Source organism: Carlito syrichta, unplaced genomic scaffold (genome assembly GCF_000164805.1).
Source record: "Carlito syrichta isolate Samal-C Ts95f unplaced genomic scaffold, Tarsius_syrichta-2.0.1 Scaffold314271, whole genome shotgun sequence".
Classification (NCBI taxonomy): domain Eukaryota; kingdom Metazoa; phylum Chordata; class Mammalia; order Primates; family Tarsiidae; genus Carlito; species Carlito syrichta.
The window spans coordinates 293,052-314,541 of record NW_007258367.1 but is presented as its reverse complement, the minus strand read 5'-3'; the positions used below and the strand labels follow the sequence as shown (position 1 = coordinate 314,541).

The 21,490-nt window shown below is 34.8% G+C and overlaps 1 protein-coding gene across 1 annotated transcript in view; it reads left to right on the top strand.

Moving 5' to 3' along the window:
- CUNH14orf39 (chromosome unknown C14orf39 homolog) overlaps nucleotides 1-13,045 on the top strand; it is a 38,304-nt gene extending 25,259 nt beyond the window's left edge. The window contains exons 15-17 of the mRNA XM_008071278.1: nucleotides 908-1,052; nucleotides 6,201-6,258; nucleotides 12,846-13,045. Coding sequence (XP_008069469.1) covers nucleotides 908-1,052; nucleotides 6,201-6,258; nucleotides 12,846-13,045 — 403 coding nt within the window. The remainder of the gene's footprint in view (nucleotides 1-907; nucleotides 1,053-6,200; nucleotides 6,259-12,845) is intronic.
- The last annotated feature ends 8,445 nt before the right edge of the window (nucleotides 13,046-21,490 follow it).

The following is a 21,490-nucleotide window of genomic DNA, read 5'->3' as shown; positions in this document are numbered from 1 at the left end:
TAAAATCCCGTAACTGGCTTTCAAGATCTTGAAGACAGTATAGTGTCAGGGTTAAGAGCTCAGACTCTAAACCTGGATTGCTGCATCCAAATTCCAACTCTAGTGCTTATTATTATTATTTTTTCTTTTTTTTAATTTTAAAATTATGGGGTACAGTTAAGGGTTAGGTATACAAATACGCATTGTGCAGGTACCCTTGTTGATGAGGTGTGCCCCCCTTTCCCCAGACAGATATTGACTATCGTTAATCGCACCTCCCTTCCCCTCCCTGCCCCCCCATAGTAGAAGTATCAATTTTGGTATAATAATTATGAATATCTACTGAAAATATATTGTCAAGCTCTATTCTAGGCACTTCCATGGGCATAGTTTATTTATTCCACGAAAGAATCCTATTGCAATAGGTATTATTACTATCACCTTCATTTTACAGTGGAGGGATTTTGGAGCACAGAAAGGTTAAAAAATTTGCTCAAAAGAATAATAAGTATCTTTTTTATACCCTGAAGAACTCAAATCACTCTATAAAAAAGATACTTATTCTTTTGAGCAAATTATTTAACCTTTCTGTGCTTCAAAATCCCTCCACTGTAAAGTGAAGGTGATAGTAATAGTACCTATTGCAATAGAATTCTTTCGTGGAATAAATAAATTATGCCCATGGAAGTACCTAGAATAGAGCTTGACAATATGTCTTCAGTAGATATTCATAATTATTATACCAAAATTGATTCTTCTACTTTATTTACTCCAAGCTATTCTTTCTCCAGTTTGTCACTTCAATAACTACTTCCTACCTTTCCCTACTATGCTAATATTTAACTCTGTGCTGTTGTTTATGGTGCTCACCAATCTTCTGTGTTTAATAATAGATTTTTTAACATTTTGATGATTTCTTATTTCTCAATAACAGAAATAGAAATGCAGTATTTGAAGTTCAAACACAGAAGGAGTCTCCTGGACTTTCTTTTCTTATGAGTTATACTTCTAGATCACCTGGATTGAATTTATTTGAGTCTTCTATATTTGATACAGAAGTCTCATCAGATCAGGTAATATAAGAAGCTAAGATTTTATTTTGAAAACTTGAGCTCTGGAATTTTGAGTAATTTTACTTCTTTAATGGTATAGCAAAATTTGTTATCTTTTTGTTTTCAACTTTAGATGCCCCAAATTAACATCTGTCTACTTAAAGAAAATAATCTCGGGATAGAGATGATTTAAATTGCAGCTAAAGGATTGCAACTTTAAAAATTAATTTGGATTTTTAGTTAATGTGTCTAACTTCTAAACAAACTTTGTGTATTCTCAGTGTGAAAAATGTTCCATGTTATAAATTGATCTTTTCAACTATATATATATATATATATATATATATATATGTACACATAGCAACATTATCATTGGCTGATTTTAAAAGACTTAATATTAATTTCTACTATTTAGTGATATGAATCATGATAAAGTGCTTATTTCTATATTTAGCAATTAAAACAAAATTAAGACATGTTTTATTTGAAAAGTAGAGACAATATAGTGTAGTGGTTAAAACTGGACTTTGAAGTCAGACTACTTGGGTGTGTACTGGATGTGGGATTTGGGGTAAGTAATTATGTTTTCTTATTTGTAAAATGAAAAAAAAAACTATTACCATAGGATTTGTGACTATTAAATGAGTTTGTATACATGAAACACTTAGAAAAGTATCAACCACTTAATAATTCTATAAAGTACCAATGTAATGTAAGAGTTATATAGTTATTGCTCATTTAAATTAGTCACATTTAGTCAATTTTATGTCGATTAGAATATTTTATTTCCATATACTTAACATTACATTAAATTGTTGATAATGTAAATTTGTTTATGGATAATGTAGTACTATACATTTGATAGTATTTCATGTCTTCAACTTTTGTTTCAATTTTTATTTAAATGTTTATTTTAAAGACAAGTCATTCCTAGAAGGACTGTGCTAGGCATGAAAAAAATAGACTATAGTTACTTAATTCTCATCTACAATAATGACGTGAATACAAAACACATGCATATAGAACTTTAACAGGAAACATGTACATTTTGAATAAGGAAAACTATGAAACTACTGAAAAAAATTAATGAATATATAGCTATATGAAGTACTTGTATAGGATGAATATTGTAATGATAAATTTCTTCCCCAAATAATTTATAAATGTAATCCAATTTGAATCTAATTGGAATCCAGCAAGATTGTTTATCTTTAACATTTTGCTTTATTTTGTGGTAGTGGGGCTGGGGGAGGAGATTGGCAAAATAATTAACTTTCCTGGGGGGAAGTGATCAAGAATAATCAAGAAAATTTTGAAAAATAAGATTGATAAAAATTAAAATGGAATTCTAAAAAAAAAAATTTAACCCAAAAGAAGGCAAAAAAGGAACAGAGTAAAAAAAAAAAACCACACAAAGTAAAATAAACAACAAAAAACCCCTAAAACAAATAGTAAAATAATGTTACACCGCATTGTGTACATTTTAATAATTACATTAATATGAACGGGCCAAAAACACCATTAAAAGGCAGTGTTAACCAGGCGCAGTGGCTCATGCCTGTAATCCTAGCACTTTAGGAGACAGAGGCGAGGAGAGAGGATTGCCTGCATCCAGGGATTCAAGACTAGTCTGGGCAACTTGGCAAGACCTCATCTCTACAACAAATAAAAAATTAGCTGGGCGTGATGGCACACACCTGTAGTTCTAGCTACTTGGAAAACTGAGGCAGAAGGGTCACCTGAACCCAGCAGGTAGAGGCTGTGGTGGCTGTGAGCGTACCACTGCACTCCAGCCTGGGTGACAGAGTGAGACTTTAACTCAAAAAAAAAGAGGCAGTATTTATATAAATTGATAAAAAGCAAGACCCTGCTATCTCTGAGAAACATACTTTTTTATTTGGGTCAGGGTCTCAGTCTGTCACCCAGGTTGGAGTGCAGTGGTAAGATCACTGCTTACTTCAGCCTTGACTTCTGAGTTCAGGCAATTCTTCTGTCTCTGCCTCCCAAGTAGTTGGGACTACAGGTGTGTACCACCATGCCTGGCTAATTTTTAAAAATTTCTTTGTAAAGACAAGGTCTTCCTATGTTGCCCCGCTGGTCTCAAATTCCTGGGCTGAAGCAATCCTCCTGCCTCAGTTTCCCAAAGTGCTAGGATTATAAGAAACATACTTTGAATTTAAAGACAAAGACAGGATGAAAGTAGCTGAATGGAAAATGATATATTATGAAAACTGTAAGCAAAAAAGGTCACACTGGCTATATTAGTATTTCTGGTAATCTTAAAGACTATTACTGGAAATAAGAGGGACATTTCATAAAGATAAAAAGGTCAGTTCATAAGGAAGATATAAGAATCAGAAATGTGTACAAGCCTAATAATTTCAAAATATATGAAACAAAAATTGACAGAATTAAAGGGAGAAATAGACAAAAACTCAAGCATAGTTGGAAGTTTTTAACAACTCTTTTTCAGCAATTGATAAAACTGGGCAACACAATAAAAATCTTCTATAAGATCTGAATAGCATCAGATCTTAGATGCTATTAGAATTATTAGAACTCAATGAGCTATCTAGGTAAATCCTAAATATGTAGGCTATGGATCAGAAATGTAGACCATTTCATAATTAAATGGAATCATGAAAATTAAGCTTATCAAAAATTGTGGGATGTTGCCAAAGCCAGAGCAAAATGATAACTTTAAATAATTTAAATAATAAAATTAATAAAAAGAAGAAATGTCTAAAATCAGTTTTCCGCCTTGGGACTCTAGAAAAAGAAGAAAAGCCAACCTAAAGTAAGTAGAATCAAGAAATAAGAAAGATTAGAAGAGAGTGTAATCCTAACACTTTGAGAAGCCAAGGCAGGAGGACTGCTTGAACTTAGGAGTTCAAGACCAGCCTGGGCAACACTGTGAGATCTCGTCTCTAAAAAAACAAAAACAAAAAAATAAGCATGGTCTGGGCGACAGAACAAGACCCTAATTAAAAAAAAAAAAAAAAAAAAGAAAGAAAGAAACGAAATCAATGAAATGAAAAGCAAATAATATAGAAAATTAACAAAGTCAAAGATGATTTTTTGAAAATAATTGACAAAACGGATAAACTTCCTATATTTGAAATGAAAGAAAGGATATTACTATAAATCCTAATGATTATGAAAGAGATTGGTGAGAGGAAGTTACTTTCTGCATAACAAAACATCTTAAAAGCCTAGAGTAACCAAAATGACATGACTAGAAAGTCTTGAAACCAAAGAATTTATAATGTGATAAAGATGAGACTACATATTAGTAGGGGCAATTTAAACACTCGTTTTATACTGTACACCAATAGAAGTTACAGATGTATAAGTTATATGAGAAAATGTTCATCATAAATTATTTAGAGAAAATATAGGTGAATATGTATTAGACCTTAGGAGGAATGATTCTCTAAGCATAAAAACAGTGGAAGAATAACCAAAAGAAGAAAATATTGTATTTGAGTACATACAAAATCTAAACTTCTATATTTTAAAAAATTTTAAAGGCAAAATGGTAAAGACAAAATATTTGCAACAATTTGGCAAATAACTAATTAACACCTTTAGTATATAAAGAGTTTGTATGTACCAATAAAGAAAAAATTACTCAATAGAGAAATGGGCAAAGTCTATTTGATGAATAGATAATTGAAAAAGGAATTCAGGCTGGGCTCGGTGGCTCAGCCTGTAATCCTAGCACTTTGGGAGGCCGAGGCGAGAAGATTGTCTGAACCCGCGGGTTCGAGACCCACCCGGGCAACTTGGCGAGACCTCGTCTCTACAATAAATAAAAAACTAGCCAGGCGTGGTAGTGCGCGCCTGTAGTTCCAGCTACTTGGAAGGCTGAGGCGGAAGGATCGCTGGAGCCCAGAAGGTTGAGGCTGCGATGGCTGGGAGCATGCCACTGCACTCCAGTCTGGGCGACAGAGTGAGACTCCAACTCAAAAAAAAGAAAAAGAAAAACAAATTCAATTGACTTATAAAATCTATGAGAAAATAGTTTTCCTTATTAATTCTCAAAGAAATATGAATCTGTGCATAATGATATTTATTCAGGTGTGATTTTTATATTTAAAAAAGTTGAGAACCTAAATGTCCAATATAAATTAATGATTAAAATTGTGTGGTATGTCTGTATGGTAGACTATTGCACTGCTATGAAAGGAGTAACGTTTTACACATAAAATCAATAAGGACATTTGATCTCAAACCAGGCATAGTGAGGACCAATGGGAACCCAAACTTCACCTATACGATAACCACTTATATACCTAGTCCTGAATTGTACCCCATATCATTAAAATATTAAAAAATTTAAAAAAGAAAAGTCAGATTTTAGAATAATGACAAGGAAAAAATGCTCACGATGTAATGTTAAGTGAAAAAAATGACAAAAACTTAGGTTATCTTGATCCTGTTTTTTCCCTTTAAGGCTTGTGTTACCGAAAAAATATACTTTTTTTTTTGAGTTGGAGTCTCACTCTGTCACCCAGACTAGAATGCAGTGGCCGCTCCTGGCCACCGCAGTCTCGACCTGCTGGGCTCCGGCGATCCTTCCGCCTCAGCCTTCCAAGTACCTGGAACTACAGGTGCGTGCTACCACACCCGGCTAATTTTTTTTTTTTTATTTGTTGTAGAGATGAGGTCTCACCAAGTTGCCCAGGAGTGTCTCGAACCCGCGGGCTCGGGCAATTCACTCACCTCAGCCTCCCAAGGTGCGGGATTACAGGCTGAGCCACCGAGCCCGGCTGACTTTTTTAATAGTAAGACTTAATCTGAACTGACATGAAGCTATCAACTTCCTGTTACTTTTATAGGCAGGAAAGCATACCAAGAATCTGATTTGTTAAAGGCTGTCAGAATATAGCAAAAAGTTCTAAAGTAGGAACTATTCTTAGTACAATATATGATGCTTATTAATATTTTATTTATTTCCAGAATCAAATCAATAGGTCTTATTTTAATATAAGTAAATGACAGGTTTGAAGATAAATCTCTTTTTAATAAAATAGTATGTTATATAAAGTTACTATGTCTACTTTAATTCTGTGTATTAGAAGAACCAGGCTTTAGATACAAGTATAGATGTTGTATATACTGTTCTACTGATTTCACAAGTAATGTTTAATGGAAATTATTTTCCAGTTTAATGAACATTATTCTGTAGGAAATCGAAATCCTTTGTCATCACAAAAAGAAATTGGTAAGTTATTTGAAACTTACTTCATTAAAAAACATGTTAACTTTTCTCCTTAACGTGGTATTTAGTTTCTCTAACTGATTTTCTTAGGTGCATAGTTTATTCTTTAGAAATTACTGCACCACTCACTTTTTAGAAAGTATCTGCACCACTTAGTGGTTTGTTCCCCCCCTCCTTTTTTTTTTGCTATTTAGCTGCTTTTCTCACTACCTTACCAAAACTTGCTTTTTCCACAATTACTAATGACTTCTTCATTATTAAAAATTATGGGTACTTTGTATTTACTATAATATTAAGTCTCTTTACAGCATTTGATATGGTTGATTATTCCCATCTTTCTGAAAGCTTTGGATTTCCTTCTCTCTCTCTCTCTGGTACTTACTTTTTATTGGATTTTCTTTCTTCATTTTTTTCCCTTGATCAGTTAATTCATTCAACATATAAATTTGTATATGTATTATATTTATATTAGGTACTGCTTTTGCTCTGGTGATAGAACCGTAGACAAGAATGCAGAGTTCTCACAGGGTTTATGTTATAGCAAACTGAAGATAGACAAATCAATATATAATATGTCAGGTAGTACACTAAGCAACAGGTTTGAATTGGCAGTCAGACTCACATATTATAATTTTAATCTAATATTGCATTTACTTTATTTTATAGAAAGATATAGGATCAGAAATAATGGCAGGTACAGTATCTTTGTAAGATTTTTTGTTTGTTTGGGGTTTTTTTGAGTCAGAGTTTCACTCTATCGATCAGGCCGGAGTGCAGTGGCACGCTCACAGTCACCACAGCCTTGACTTGCTAGGCTCAGGTGATCCTTCTGCCTTAGCCTTCCAAGTTAGCTGGAACCACAGCTATGTGCACCACGGCCTGCTAATTTTTTTTTTTTTTTTTTTTTGTAGAAACAAGGTCTCGCTAAATTGCCAATGCTGGTCTTGAACCCCTGGGCTTATACAATCCAAGTCATAAGGGTTTTTTTTACCACCTCACCCACATAGAACATATCAGACTGTTATGAACAAAAGACATGATGCATGTAGATCACCTTGACACGTACAAGCTGTAGCCTCAATTTCCCACCAATCTTTTATACCATTCTGGACATTCTTATGCCCAAGGTCGTTATGCTAACTCACAGCTCCCCTAGCTTGGGTGCTGTTCTACACAGCAGACTAGGTAGATGCAACATTCTACATTTACCTTAATTCTGTATCTTCTAAGGAAACAGTGCTGTGAGAAGTCAGAATCCAGCGTCATTCTTAGAGATGGGCCTGAATCAGCCCAAACTTGAAGTTAATTCTTTGCTTATTGTTGGTGATGAGTACTATAAAGAGAAATAAAGCAGAATAAATGGAATAGGGAGTACTTGGATTGGAAAGGTTATTGCTGTGTTACAAGCAGGTCATGGAAGGCATCACTAAAAGGCAACATTTGAGCAGAGACTTGAAGGAGGTGCAGGCATAAGATACTGGGAAAAGTGTTCCAGGTAAAGGGCGAAAAGGTCTTGAGATGGGAACATAGTATGTTCGTTGAATGGTAGGTCAATTGTTATGATTGGAATGGAATAAGGAAAGAGAAATTGGTGGGAAATCAAATCAGAGACAGAGAGGGGAAGCAAATCATGTGGGTCCTATAGACCAGTAAGGACTGTTTTTTTCTGAGTGAGATAGGAAGCCATTGGAAGGTTTTGAGTAAAGGACCAAAATGATCTGAAAGGTTTTTAAAAATTACTCTAAACTGGGCTTGGTGGCTCAGCCTGTAATCCCCCGCCTTTGGGAGGCTGAGGTGAGTGAATTGCCTGAGCCCGCGGGTTCGAGACCCGCCTGGGCAGCAAGATCTCATCTCTACAATAAATCAAAAAATCAGCCGGGTGTAGTAGCGCATGCCTGTAATTCCGGCTACTTGGAAGGCTGAGGCGGAAGGATCGCTGGAGTCCAGCAGGTGGAGGCTGCGGTGGCTGGGAGCGGCCGCTGCACTGCAGTCTGGGTGACAGAGTGAGACTCCAACTCAAAAAAATAAAAATAAAAAATTACTCTGGTTGCTATATGGAAAACTGACTGTGGAAACAACAGTGAAAGCAGGGAGACAGATTAGGAAACTATTACCATGATACAAGTGACAATTGATGATGGCAGTTGAAGTGGTAAGAAGACATCTGATTTTGGTTATAAAGTTTACTGAAGATAGAGCTGGAAGAATTTGCTTATAGAGTAGATATAAGGATCGAGAGAAAGAAACAAGTATTATGCCAAGGTTTTGACATGAATAGCTGTAAGAATGGAATTGCCATTTACTGAAATATGGAAGACTGTAGGAAAAGTTAATTTGAGATTGGGAGAAGAGAGGGGTTTTATTTTAGAAGTGTTATAATTAAAAAACCTAGTTATTAGATATATAAGTAAAAGTAAAGTAGGAAATTGTATATATGAATCTGGAATTCAATAGGATGGAGACAGATTTGGGGATTTTTACAAATTGTATCGAATGCTATGCTACCAGAATGAATCTACCAGTTGCAGACATTCATTAAATGTCTGCCATCTAAAATTTTAAATCTATTTACATTCTGTTTTTGACTCTCTTACTTGACACTTAACTTCAGTGCTTTAAAATATACATACAGACAGTGACCAAATTCATATCTTTCTGCACTGACTTCTAAACTCTAGAGACTTGTTTCTGATTGTATAATTGAAAGCTTTTGTATCTAAGACATTTTCTGACATTAAAAACTCAACACATCTAACATCAAACCTGTTCTCCTTTTGAGGTCCCTAGTGGGATCTCCATTTTGGTTTCTAAGTTTCAGAACATTGATGATTATTTTAACTTCTCACTGTGACTATGACTGTGACTGCATTTAGCTAGTCATCAAGTTTTATCTGTTATCTCTGAAATATTTTTCTATTTTCATTGAAACTATTATATTTCAAAATCTTGTTACTGTTCACTGAGTTGTTATAGTTACAATCAAGATTAATTGGTCTTTTCATTTGTTCAGCTTACATATGGGTCACAGCTTAATTAATCTTCCATATGCATAGTGTTGATTGACTATGTCACTGCCCTAGTTAGGTACCTTCAGTGACTCCCCATTGACTATCATATTATGCTCTTACCTTTCTAACTTAGTACCAACATACTTTTGTTTTGTTTTATTGATACATAATAGTTGTATGTATTTATTGAATACATGTGATATTTTGATACCTGTATGCAATGTATAATTTTCAAACAAGGGTAATTGGGATATCCATCACCTCAAACATTTATCATTTATTTATGCTGGGAATGCTTCAAATCTCTTCTTGCTGTTTTGAAATACACTAAAATTTTTTATAAATTGTAGTTGCCCTCGGTGCTATCAAATGCTAGAACTTATCACTTTTATCTAACTGTATTTTTGTACCCATTAGCCTACCTCCATTCATTCCCCATCATACCTTTTAAGCTTTTTCTCATATTAGAATAACCTGGGCTTTGGGCAGATTAAAGAACTCAATGTATCTCAAATATGCCCACACTTTCTTGCCTGCTTTTTTCTTCTTGCTATCCCTAACTTTGATCTCTTTCTATTTTTGAAGACCGAGTTCTTTTCCACAAAACTTTTCATTACTTCCTCAACCATCTATTCCTCACTTTTCTGAATGTCTCTTATTTTTTGTACTTTTTATTTTACAGTCTGCCTTTTGTCATTACTTATGAATTTATGTAAAATCTTCTCTAGGTACCAGATTTTTTGAGAGCAGGGACTTTTAAATTTACCTTTACATTCCCCACAGCACTATGATGCTGCTTTGCACAGTAATCTATTATTTTATTTGTAGTAAGCATAATAGCTTTATGAAGACCTCATATGAACTTCTTCTGAAATTAAAAACAAAATAAGATTTATATATTCAAAGGAGATTCAAGATTTTAGTTCTTTATGAATCTATGTTTATGTTATATCTACTTTCCTTTGTTTAAGTCTATTAAGGTGTACTAAAAAGTACATATAGTGGAAAAATTAAGTGAGAAAGGGAGAGAGATAGAACAGAGGTACCTGGTAATCAGTCTGTCCATTCTTTCATCTCTGTCTGTCCATCCATCCATCTGTTCTTCCATCCATCCATTCCTTCATCCATCCATCCAACTACCCATCCATCTACCCATCTATCCATCTATTTAAGGGTAAAATAACTGAGTTGTTTAAAAACATATGAAAACTTCAAATGACACAAAGTAAATTTTTTGTTTAATGTACTAGTTGATTAGTTCTCTATGAAAAAAATATAGTTTTTTTATTTTATTTTTTGAAATTACATGGCCCTAGTCAGTGCCAACACCTAGTGTGGGCAACTGGGTGGCAAGGGGAAAATGTCTATTGCTTGCAGGCAAGAGATATTTTTTAAATTGTTATTTCTTTATTTCAATAACTTTGGAGGGTACAAATAGTTTGGTGTGGGCTTTAAGAGTATCTACCATCCCCACCTGTGCACATTGTACCTGATAGGTGATTTTTTTTGTCCCTCCACCCCTTCCTTTCTATCCCTTTTGAATCTCCAGTGTCTATTATACCATTCTCTATATCTTTGAATATCCTTAGTTTAGCTTCCACTTATAAGTGAGAACATGCAGTGTTTGGTTTTCTGTTCCTGAGTTAGTTTGCCTAGGATGTTGTTCCCCAATTCTATCCAAGTTGTGGTGAAACACATTATTTCATTCTTTTTGATAGCTGAATAATATTCCATGGTGTATATATTGATATTTTCATTATCCACTGGTCCGTTGATGGGCATTTAGGTTGATTCTACATCCCTGCAATTGTGAATTGTGCTGTGATGGACATGCAGGTGCAGGTGTCTTTTTTATATTGGGGCCTCTATTCCTTTGGGTAGATACCTAGTAGTGGGTTTGCTGAATCAAGTGGTAGATCTACTTTTAGTTGTTTGAGAAATCGCTATACTGCTTTCCAGAGAGTTTGTACTAATTTACACTCACACCAAGAGTGTATAAGTGTTCCCTTTTCTCCATATCCACACCAATATATATTGCTTTTTGATATTTTAATAATGGCCATTCAGACTGATGTAAGGTATCTCATGGTTTTAATTTGTGTTTTCCTGGTGATAAGAGAAGTTGAGCATTTTTCATGTTTGTTGGCTATTTGAATATTTTCTTTTGAGAAATATCTGTTCATATCATTTGCCCACTTTTTAAATGGATTTATTTGCTTTTTTCTTGCTTATTTGTCTGAATTCTTTGTAGATTGTGGATGTATAAATATAGTATACACATATACATCCGGATATATAGTTTGCAAATATCTGCTCCCATTCTGTAGGTTGCCTATTTGCTCTGTTGAATATTTATTTTGCAGTGGAGAAGATTTTTAGTTTATAAGTCCCACTTGTTTATTTTTATTTTTTGTTGCATTTGCTTTTGGGGATTTGGCCATAAAGTCTTTGCCTAGTCAAATGTCTAAAAGAGTTTTTCCCAGGTTTTCTTCTAGGATTTTTGTAGTTTCAGGTCTGACATTTAAGTCTTTAATTCATCTTGAGTTAATTTTTTTATATGGGGAGAGATAAGGATCAAGGTTCATTTTTCTGCATGTGGCTATCTGGTGGAAAAAAATAAGTGTTTTAATAAAAGACTTTTTTTTCAGTAAATCTTTGGATTATTATAGATTTTCAATTTTTAATGATAATTGATTGGAAATATAATTAGGTTGTTAAAATATATTTGTATATTTATGGTTTTAAGTAATATAATAAATGAAAAACAATGTTTTTTCCTTAATGGCAGTTTTGGATGTTATCAACTAAAGCTTCTACATGTAAAAATTTATTTTAAAACTATAGAATTTTTTTCACTGCTCTCTTTTCTTGAACATTTCCATGAACAGTATATTGTTGTTGACTTAGCAAATAATGTTGAATAATTTTGATATGTCCATTATCTCTCAGATCCCAGCATTTTTTTCCCATTCCTATTGCTATGATCGTAGGTAAGATTAGGCTTTCATCATCTCTTTGCTGGACAGTAGATTTTTTTTCATTGTGACTATTCCCACTTCTATACTCTCCTGGTCCTACCTCTCTATACATTTCTCTCCTGAGTAATCCTTATAAAGCAGGATGTCAAATCTCTGCTTGAAAATCTTCAGTGGCTTCCTGTTATCTGTAGTGGTACATTCAACAATCTTTCCAAGCCCATCTTCGTTAATTCCCATTTAATACATCTCTATTATTTCTCAGTGTTCCTACCAAGCTGAGTTGATTTCTGTTACTCTGATACTTCCTGTGCATGCCTGTTTCTGTCCCTTTGTGTTATTCTTTGCATTTGAGTTGTTTTACCTCACTTTCTACCTTTTGTAGTAGTTCTGTATATTCTTGAGTTCAAATTACTTGAAAGTAGGGTTTAAATTTGTGTGTTTTAACTTTTATAGTACCAAGGACAATGCCATGCACTTAAAAGAATACAGTTAAATACCTGCTAAATAAATGATTCAGATCGTATGCAGTATACTATAATTCAGTAGGTTATAAAAATTTGATATGACATGAATGGCATGATATTGTAATATTTATCTTCCTCAGGAAACTTGTTTGAGAAACCGGAAGAAGATACCTTTACATTTTCTTTTCCATCAGACACTTCAACTCATACATTTGGAGCTGGAAAAGATGATTTTAGTTTCCCATTTTCCTTTGAACAGGATCAAAATGCAATACCTTCTTCTTCTCTAAAAGGTTTTTCATCTTCCTCACAAAATACAACACAGTTTACTTTTTTTTGAACTAGTTATTAATTCCTTGAATTATTTTACTGCTCTGTAGTCATGAAGGCATGCATTTACATTATTGCTTAAAACATAATAACTGTCTACTTTCTTTTGTTGATAAAACAATGGTTACATTTATTTGATTATATTTATTGAAATACTGAATATTTTGTTTTTGTTTGTGGTATTGACTAATCATTTTTTTTGTTTTTGTTCAGGTATAACTTTTTGTTTTTATTTTTAAATTGAGACATGGTTTTGCTCTGTTGTCCAGACTGGAGTATGGTGGTGTGATCATAGCTTGCTGTAACCTTGACCTCCTAGGCTCAAGCAGTCCTGCCTCAGCCTCCTGGAGTAGCTAGGACTGCAGGTCCATGCCATCATGACTGGCTGCTTTTTAAAAATTATTTTGTTAGAGACAAAGGTTTGCTATGTTGCCCAGACTGGTCTCAAACTCCTGGCCTCAAGCAGTCTTCCTGCCTTGGCTTCCCCAAATCCTGGGATTACAGGCTCATTCTTGACCAAACTTTTATTAATATTAATAGAATTTGATTTGTTTTATTAATCTTTATTTACATAATAAGCCTGCTTTTTCCTGGAACCTAAGTTTTGTTCTGGCAATGTTGTAGGCACCTTGATAAGAACAAGAATTTCATAAGGTCATCAGGGATCTTGTAGTGGTGACTGCAGAGTTAGTGCTGAGGTGTACTTTAGCTGCTAAAAATTATTTTAAAATTACTGGATTTCACTTAGGCTTCACTGTTACAGTATTTAGAGTGATACTCATAATAATTTCAAAGAATTTGTTATCATTAGTGAATAAAGTCTGTGTTATTTTCTTCTAATACAACATGGTAAAATTCTAATTTTATCAGTTATGCTAATATCTTTAATGGAAGAAAAGTAAATGTAAAGGGCTAGAGTAATTTCTGAAAATTGTATTGTTGTATCAGTGGTGATCCTGTTGTATCAGTGATGATCTTGTTAATATATTTTTTCTTAAATATTTTTTAATATTAAAATTTTTTCCTTTCTTCAATAAAAAACAATTTCATCTTTATAGTTCATATTCAGTATTTGCTTGTCAATTAATTATATAACTTAAATGACGATATTTAAAATCTGATGACAGACTGCTCAATATCTTTGTATTTTGTGTTTTTTAAATTATCTGTATTGAGTTATCAAGAAATAAGGAGTTTGGCTATATTTTGATATGTGACTGCTGACAAATTTTTAAGCCTATCTGCTTCTTTTCCCCTTTCTGCTCCACATTTGGCCAAGATGATAAGAAAGTCTGGTTGCTGTCTTGTTTGGTGCCAGCAGAACTCACACCCCAATCTCACTCCCTATCTACCATAAAAACCCTAAGCCAGTCTCCTTTCTTTACTTTCTCAAGACATTTTTAGACCAGCTTAGAAGGCCTGCCCAGCTGTCCCCAGAATACCTTATTATGTGAGTAGAAAAATCTTTGTATACCCTATTGGAGTGTGTGTGGCATCACCAGTTTCTATATGCAAATCAAATTTCAGTTGAGGATCTGTAATGCTTCTTCACTGAGTGTCCACAAATTATCACAGTTGTATTAAATTAAACCTTCCCAAAGACCTTTAAGAAGGTTGAGCTAATGATAGAAGTAATTTAAGAAAGCTTTAGACTGTGTATTTTTATTTTAAAAAAACCTAGGCCGGGCTCAGTGGCGTAGGTTTTTTTACAGCGGCTCAGCCTGTAATCCCAGCACTTTGGGAGGAGGCGAGTGGATTGCCTGAGCCTGCGAGTTCAATACCAGCCCAGGCAACTTGGTAAGACTTCGTCTCTACAATAAAATTTTAAAAAATAGCCGGGCGTGGTAGTGCACATCTGTAGTTCCAGTTACTCGGAAGGCTGAGGCGGAAGGATCGCCGGAGCCTAGCAGGTCGACGCTGGGGTGGTTGTGAGTGTGCTTGCCATTGCAATCCAGTCTGGGCGAAGGAGTGAGACTCCAACTCAAAAAAAAACAAAAACAACAAAAAACAGAGTAACGCACATCAATATGGTTAGATTTATCATGTGTCAATAAATGAGGTAAAATAAAATAAGTGTTTTAAAAGTATCTACAGCACACATAGCATTTTGACAGTCTATAAAAGACTGGGAACAACCGGGCTCATTGGCTCAGCCTGTAATCCTGCACCTTTGGGAGGCTGAGGTGAGTGGATTACCTGAGCCCGCGGGTTCGAGACCCGCCTGGGCAGCGAGACTTCATCTCTACAATAAATAAAAAAATCAGCTGGGCATGGTAGCACATGCCTGTAATTCTGGCTACTTGGAAGGCTGAGGTGGAAGGATCGCCGGAGACCAGCAGGCGAGACTGCAGTGGCCGGGTGTGGCCACTGCACTCCAGTCTGGGCGACAGAGTGAGACTTCAACTCAAAAAAAAAAAAAGACTGAGAACATAGACATAGTCTTATACTCAAGTAACTTACAACTTGATTTCGGAGATAAAATGTAGGCAATAACAAAAGCACATTATAATAAAAGTTATATTTAAATTATATATAGTTTATAACTTGGTCTGTGGTAGAGAAAAGACCAAATGCTTTAAGAACTAGGGTGGAAAACGTCACTGTGGACTAGAAAGCCTAGGAAGGATTCACTGAAGATGTAGAATTGAACTAGGCCTTAAAAGTATGTAGATCATAAAATTATTCAGTGTAAAGTTGATGCTTTTTTAGCTTTGCATTTTTTAATTGCTTAACTCTAGTGGCTAGTCTTTTGTAAGATTTTATTACACAGTTGTTGAATTAATAGAATTGAACTATGGATAAAGGAGACAGAAAGAGCATTCTAGGTAAGGGAAATAATATGAGCAAAAGAAATGCAGTCACATATTTACTATATGTGTAGGAAATTAGATAAAAATAGTTCTAACTGGAGTGGAGAATAGCAGGAAATTGAGTTTAATAGATGTGGTAGGATAATATATAGCAGGCCTAGAAGTGTTTGGACTTGATTTCTGAGGCTAATAAGGAACTTAAATGTCAGAGTTCCAAGAGAAAAGGAATGACTAAAGAAAATTAAACTGGCAATACAGTCAGAGTTGGGAAAAATTAGAGCTAGATAAACCAATCAGTAGTCAGTTGTAGTGGTGCAGCTGTGTAGAGGTCATTCTAGGTGGTAATAGGTGGTAGTCTTGTGGTTTGAAACTGCTAACACCTAACATTGAAAAAATATAACTTGTTTAAAAGAAATGCACTTGATTGAATACCATCTGAGTGTTAGGTGAAAGGAACCAGAGTTGTTTAGTTGTATTGGAATATCCTAGTTTATCCAACTAGTGGAGGCATGGCAGTGCTTCAATACAAATCACAAAAATAACTTTGTATATCCAAATAGTCTTCTAAAGACAACTTTTTAAAGAGAAGTATTCCTCTAAAGATAAATCTGTTATCATCTTTAAAATAAGGATTTATTCCTTTTTTTTAGGAAGCAGGGTTTATTGAGAGGACAGAAAAGCTCCTACAGTAGTAGGGGACCCGAAGAGGTTGCCCCCTACTTCTCTTCAATAAGATTTCAAAAAGATGAGGGTCTTGTCGCAGAACCCCTTGCTACAGTTAGAAGAAAAGTCAGCACTGCATGTCTAATATCTATGCCTTGCCTCTCAGCTTTTGATGACTGCTAGCATTCCTTGGCTTGTGGCTGCATCACTCCAGTTTTTAAGGCCAGTTAGAATTCTCCAGAGAAATAGAACCAATTCTCTCTCTCTCTCTGTCTTTGTCTGTCTATCTATCTATCATTTATCTATATATCTCATATATCATCTGTCCATTCATCCATCTAGATTTATCTTAAAGGATTGGCTATCAGGATTGTGAAGGTGGCAAATCTGAATCTGTAGGGCAGGCTGGAAGTTTAGGCAAGATTTGGTGTTTCACTTGAGTCTAAAATTCACAGGGCTAAAAACTCAGACAAAGCTTTTGTGTTGCAGTCTTGATACTGAATTCCCTTTTCAGGAAGCCTCAGTCTCAGTCTTTGATCCTAAGGCCTTCAACTGATTGGATGAGACCTAACCATATGGAGGGTAGTCTGCTTTACTCAAAATCTACTGACTTAATGTTAATAGAACCTAAGCAATAACTTGACAGCAACATCTAGAAAGATGTTTGATCAGGCTGGGTACCATAGCCTATCCAAATTGTCATAAAATTAACCATTACAGACAACATCTTAAAATTTCTCTCTGCTCTACCTTTACACAGCCTTCCCTCTATGTGTGGAAATCTCCTGTTGCATCACTTTAATAAGCATAATTTGATTGCATTTAGTGTCCACCTGAGTGGATAATTCAGATAATCTCTTCATTTCAAGATCCTTAACCTAATCACGTCCACAAAGACCCATTGTTTTTTTCCATGTAGGCTTTTTACCATTTAGGTAACATTCACAGGAATTCCAGGGATTAGATCATGAATATCTTTTGGAGGGCCATTTTTTTTCCAGAGTGCGACATGAAGTGTTTGTATACTTTCTTTTATTCTTTATCCTTAGACTATCCAGTCACAGCAATATTTCCCAAAATTACTTAGGTTAGCTCCTATCTTCTATACGCTTTAAGTTTGATTATGCTACTCATTTATAATACAGTTAGATTCATTTAGGGCCATCTACATTCCATTTTTGGTTTATCTGAATTTATTTGGTTTTTAAAAAATTATATACAGTAAAATTTCTTTTTTGTGATGTGCATTTTTATGGGTTTTTGACAAATGAATCATGTATCTACTACCACATTACCATACAGAAGTTTTATCATGCTCCAAATTCCCTAGCATTGACCCTTTGTAGTCAATTCCTTCTCCTACTTCCAAAGCCTATAAAACCATAGATTTGTTTTCTGCCTCTATAGTTTTGTCTTTTCCAGAATATCATATAAATAGAAACATGCAGTATATTTATTTTAAATGCCATTTATTCATAGCCAGCATATGGAAACATGGTTGATCTTTATATATTAACTGTGACCATGCTAAACTCAAGAGGTCTAGAAACTTTTTAATAGAATTTTTTGGATTTTTCTATATAGGCAGTCATGCTGTCTACAAATAGAGACATCTTCATTCCTTCCTTTTCAATTTATATATCTTCATGAATATTTTCAAAATATATCACAAGTCTATAGTAACCAAAATAGCATGGTATTGGTATAAAAATAAGCACACACAAACCAATGGAACTTTGGGAATTCTCAAATTGAGAACTCATAAAGAAAGCCACATATAATAGCTAACTAATCTTTGACAAAGTCTATAGGAACTTACATTGGGGAAAGGACAGCCTCTTCAATAAATGGCGCTGGGAAAATTGGATAGCCACATGCAGAAGAATGAAACTGGACCCCATCTCTCACCATGGACAAAAATAAACTAAAAATGGATGAAAAACTTAAACAAAAGACCTGAAACTTAAAAGATTGGAAGGAAATCTAAGAACACTCTCTTAGACATTGGTCTAGGCAAATAACTTATGACTAAGACCTCAAAAACATAGCAACCAAAACCAAAGTAGACAAATGGGACTATATTCAGCTAAAAAGCGTATGCACAGCAAAGGAAACAATAAACAGAGTGAGTAGACAACCTCTTGAATGGGAAAAGATATTTGCAAACTATTTATCTGACAAGGAGCTAATATCCAGAATATACAAGGAAATCAAGCAATATCAGAAAACAGTCTCATTGAAAAGTGGGCTAAGGACATGAACAAACATTTCTCAAAATAATACTGGGGGGGGGGCAAAAAAAATCTGGAATTATCTTTTGGAGGGTGGGCCCCTTGTAGTAGACTCAAAATTTATTCCTCCAGCTCAAATGGTCAACCAAAGTGTTTATCTGAAAGTTTTGAGAAAGTTGTGTCACAATTTGTGGAAGAAACGTCTTGAGTTGTGACAAATAGGTGACTGGTTCTTTCACCACAACAATGCATCTGCCCATACAGCTCTGAGAGTTCAGCAGTTTTTGACCCCTATGCCCCACCCTGCCTATTCATCTGATCTCACCCCAACCAACTTTTTTTTGTTTGTTTCCCCAGATGAAAAAATTCTCAAATGTTTTCAAAGGAAACAATTTTGCTGATGTGGAAGAAGTGAAACAAAAAACAGCAGAACCACTGAAAAGCATCAAAATTGATGAGCTCAAAAACTGAGCAGTAGGAAAAAAGCATCTCAATAGATATATTGCATCAAATGGAGAATACTTTGAAAGTTACTGAAGTTTAAATATGGAAGAATAAATACACAATTTAAAAAACAAATTCCAGGTTTTTTGATTCGTATATACAAAGGGCCAACAGGTATATGAAAAAATACTTAACATCACTACTCATTAGGGAAATGCAAATCAAAACCACAGTGGACTTGAACTGGATCTATACCATTGACTCATTTGGGTCTTCAGCTTACCAAATGCAGATTTTGGAACCTTTCAGCCTCCTTAATCATGTGAGCCAATTTCTTATAATAAATATTTTTATACATCTATGTCATCGACATCTATTTCCTATTGGTTCTATTTCTTTGGAGAACCCATCTTAGATATTTAGTTCTAATGATTTCTCATAGTATTTATATTAGTTTGACAGATATCTCATATTTTCTCTAGCTTTTGTCTTTAGGTCTGTGTTTGAGGAGAAAGCCAATAACCTATGCTTGTTTGCCATTTTTGTTTTATACTCTTGTTCAGTCTTTGTATTATTTTTAAAAGATAGCCTTTAAAAATTGTTGAAAAATCATAAAATCTGGATAATTGCATTTGCTCCATTCAGTATTCCTGGCATCCCACTTGCTAACCATTATTTTCTTACATAGTCAACTCTTAGTGAATTATGTATTTTAAAAGGTAGCTTTCTTTTAGATTTAAAGAGTAAAATATTTGGGAATGAGTTAGGGTATATTTGCTTTCTTTCCAAAAGAAGTAATTCCATAATTCTGAGTATTAATTTATTAAATCAGATTAAATACAAATTTTAAGGTAAGCATAACAAAACTTGAAGAAATGTGGAGGGGGGCTGAATAAGAAGCTCTATAAAACACGAGATGTTTTATATATATTTTAGATATAACATGAGATGTTATATATTTTATTTTATTTTATTTTATTTTATTTTTGAGTTGGAGTCTCACTCTGTTGCCCAGACTGGAGTGCAGTGGCCGCTCCCAGCCACCGCAACCTTGACCTGCTGGGCTCCAGTGATTCTTCAGCCTCAGGCTTTCGAGTAGCCGGAAGGCGCACGCTACCACGCCCAGCTGATTTTTGATTTATTGTAGAGATGAGCTCTCGCCAAGTTGCCCAGGCGGGTCTCGAACCCATGGGATCAGGCAATTCACTCACCTCGGCCTCCCAAAGCGCAGGATTACAGGCTGAGCCACCGAGCCCGGCTCATTATATATTGTAGAAAATAATTTTTATTTTTTTCAGCTTTATTGAGGCAAAATTGACAAATTAAAATTGTATATATTTTTGGTATACAATGTGATGTGATTTACATTGTGAAATGATTACCACAATCAAGCTAATTAACATATACATCACCTCACATATTTACCTTTTTTTAAGTGGTAAGAACATTTAAGGTCTATGCTTTTAGCAAATTTGAGTATACAACACAATATTATTAACTATAGTCACCATGCTGTATATTAGGTCTCCAGAACTTACTCATCCTGCCTAACTGAAACTGAAACTGTACCCTTGGCCAACACCTCCCCATATCTCCCATTCCCTAGCCCCTGGCTATCGCCATTTACTCTATCTTGCAAGTTTGACTTTTAAAAATTCCACATGTAAGTGGAATCATGCAGTATTCCTCTTTCTGTACCTAACTTATTTCACTTAGCACAATGTTCTTTGTGTTCATCCATGTTGTAAAAACTGCACAAATGACAGATTTCCTCCTATTTTAATGCTGAATCATTTTCACATTTTCTTTATTCATTCATCTGTTGACAGCCACCTATGTTGATTCCATATCTTGACTATTGTGAATAATGCTGCAATGAACATGAGAGTGCAGGTATATTTTTGGCATATTGATTTCATTTCTTTTGGCTATATACCCCAAAGTGAAATTGCTGGGTCATATGGTAGTTCTATTTTTAATTTTTTGAGGAAACTCTATACTGTTTTTCATAATACCAATTTACATTTCCACCAACATTGTATACAAGTTCCTTTTCTCCCACATCCTTGTCAATATTTCTTATTTTGTTTTCTTGATAATAACTGTGCTGAAGCAGGCCTGGCCTGCCTAATGCCTGGGGTTGTGAAACCTGGCCTGGTGCTGGAGCAGTCTTGGAGCCTGGACCTGCAAGAATGAGCCTCAAGTCTAGAGGTGCAGAGCTGGCCAGGTGCGGGAGTGGGCCTGGAGCATGGGCTTGCATGACCTGCCTGGCACTGGGGTTCACTGGAGTGGGCCTGGTGCTGGGGT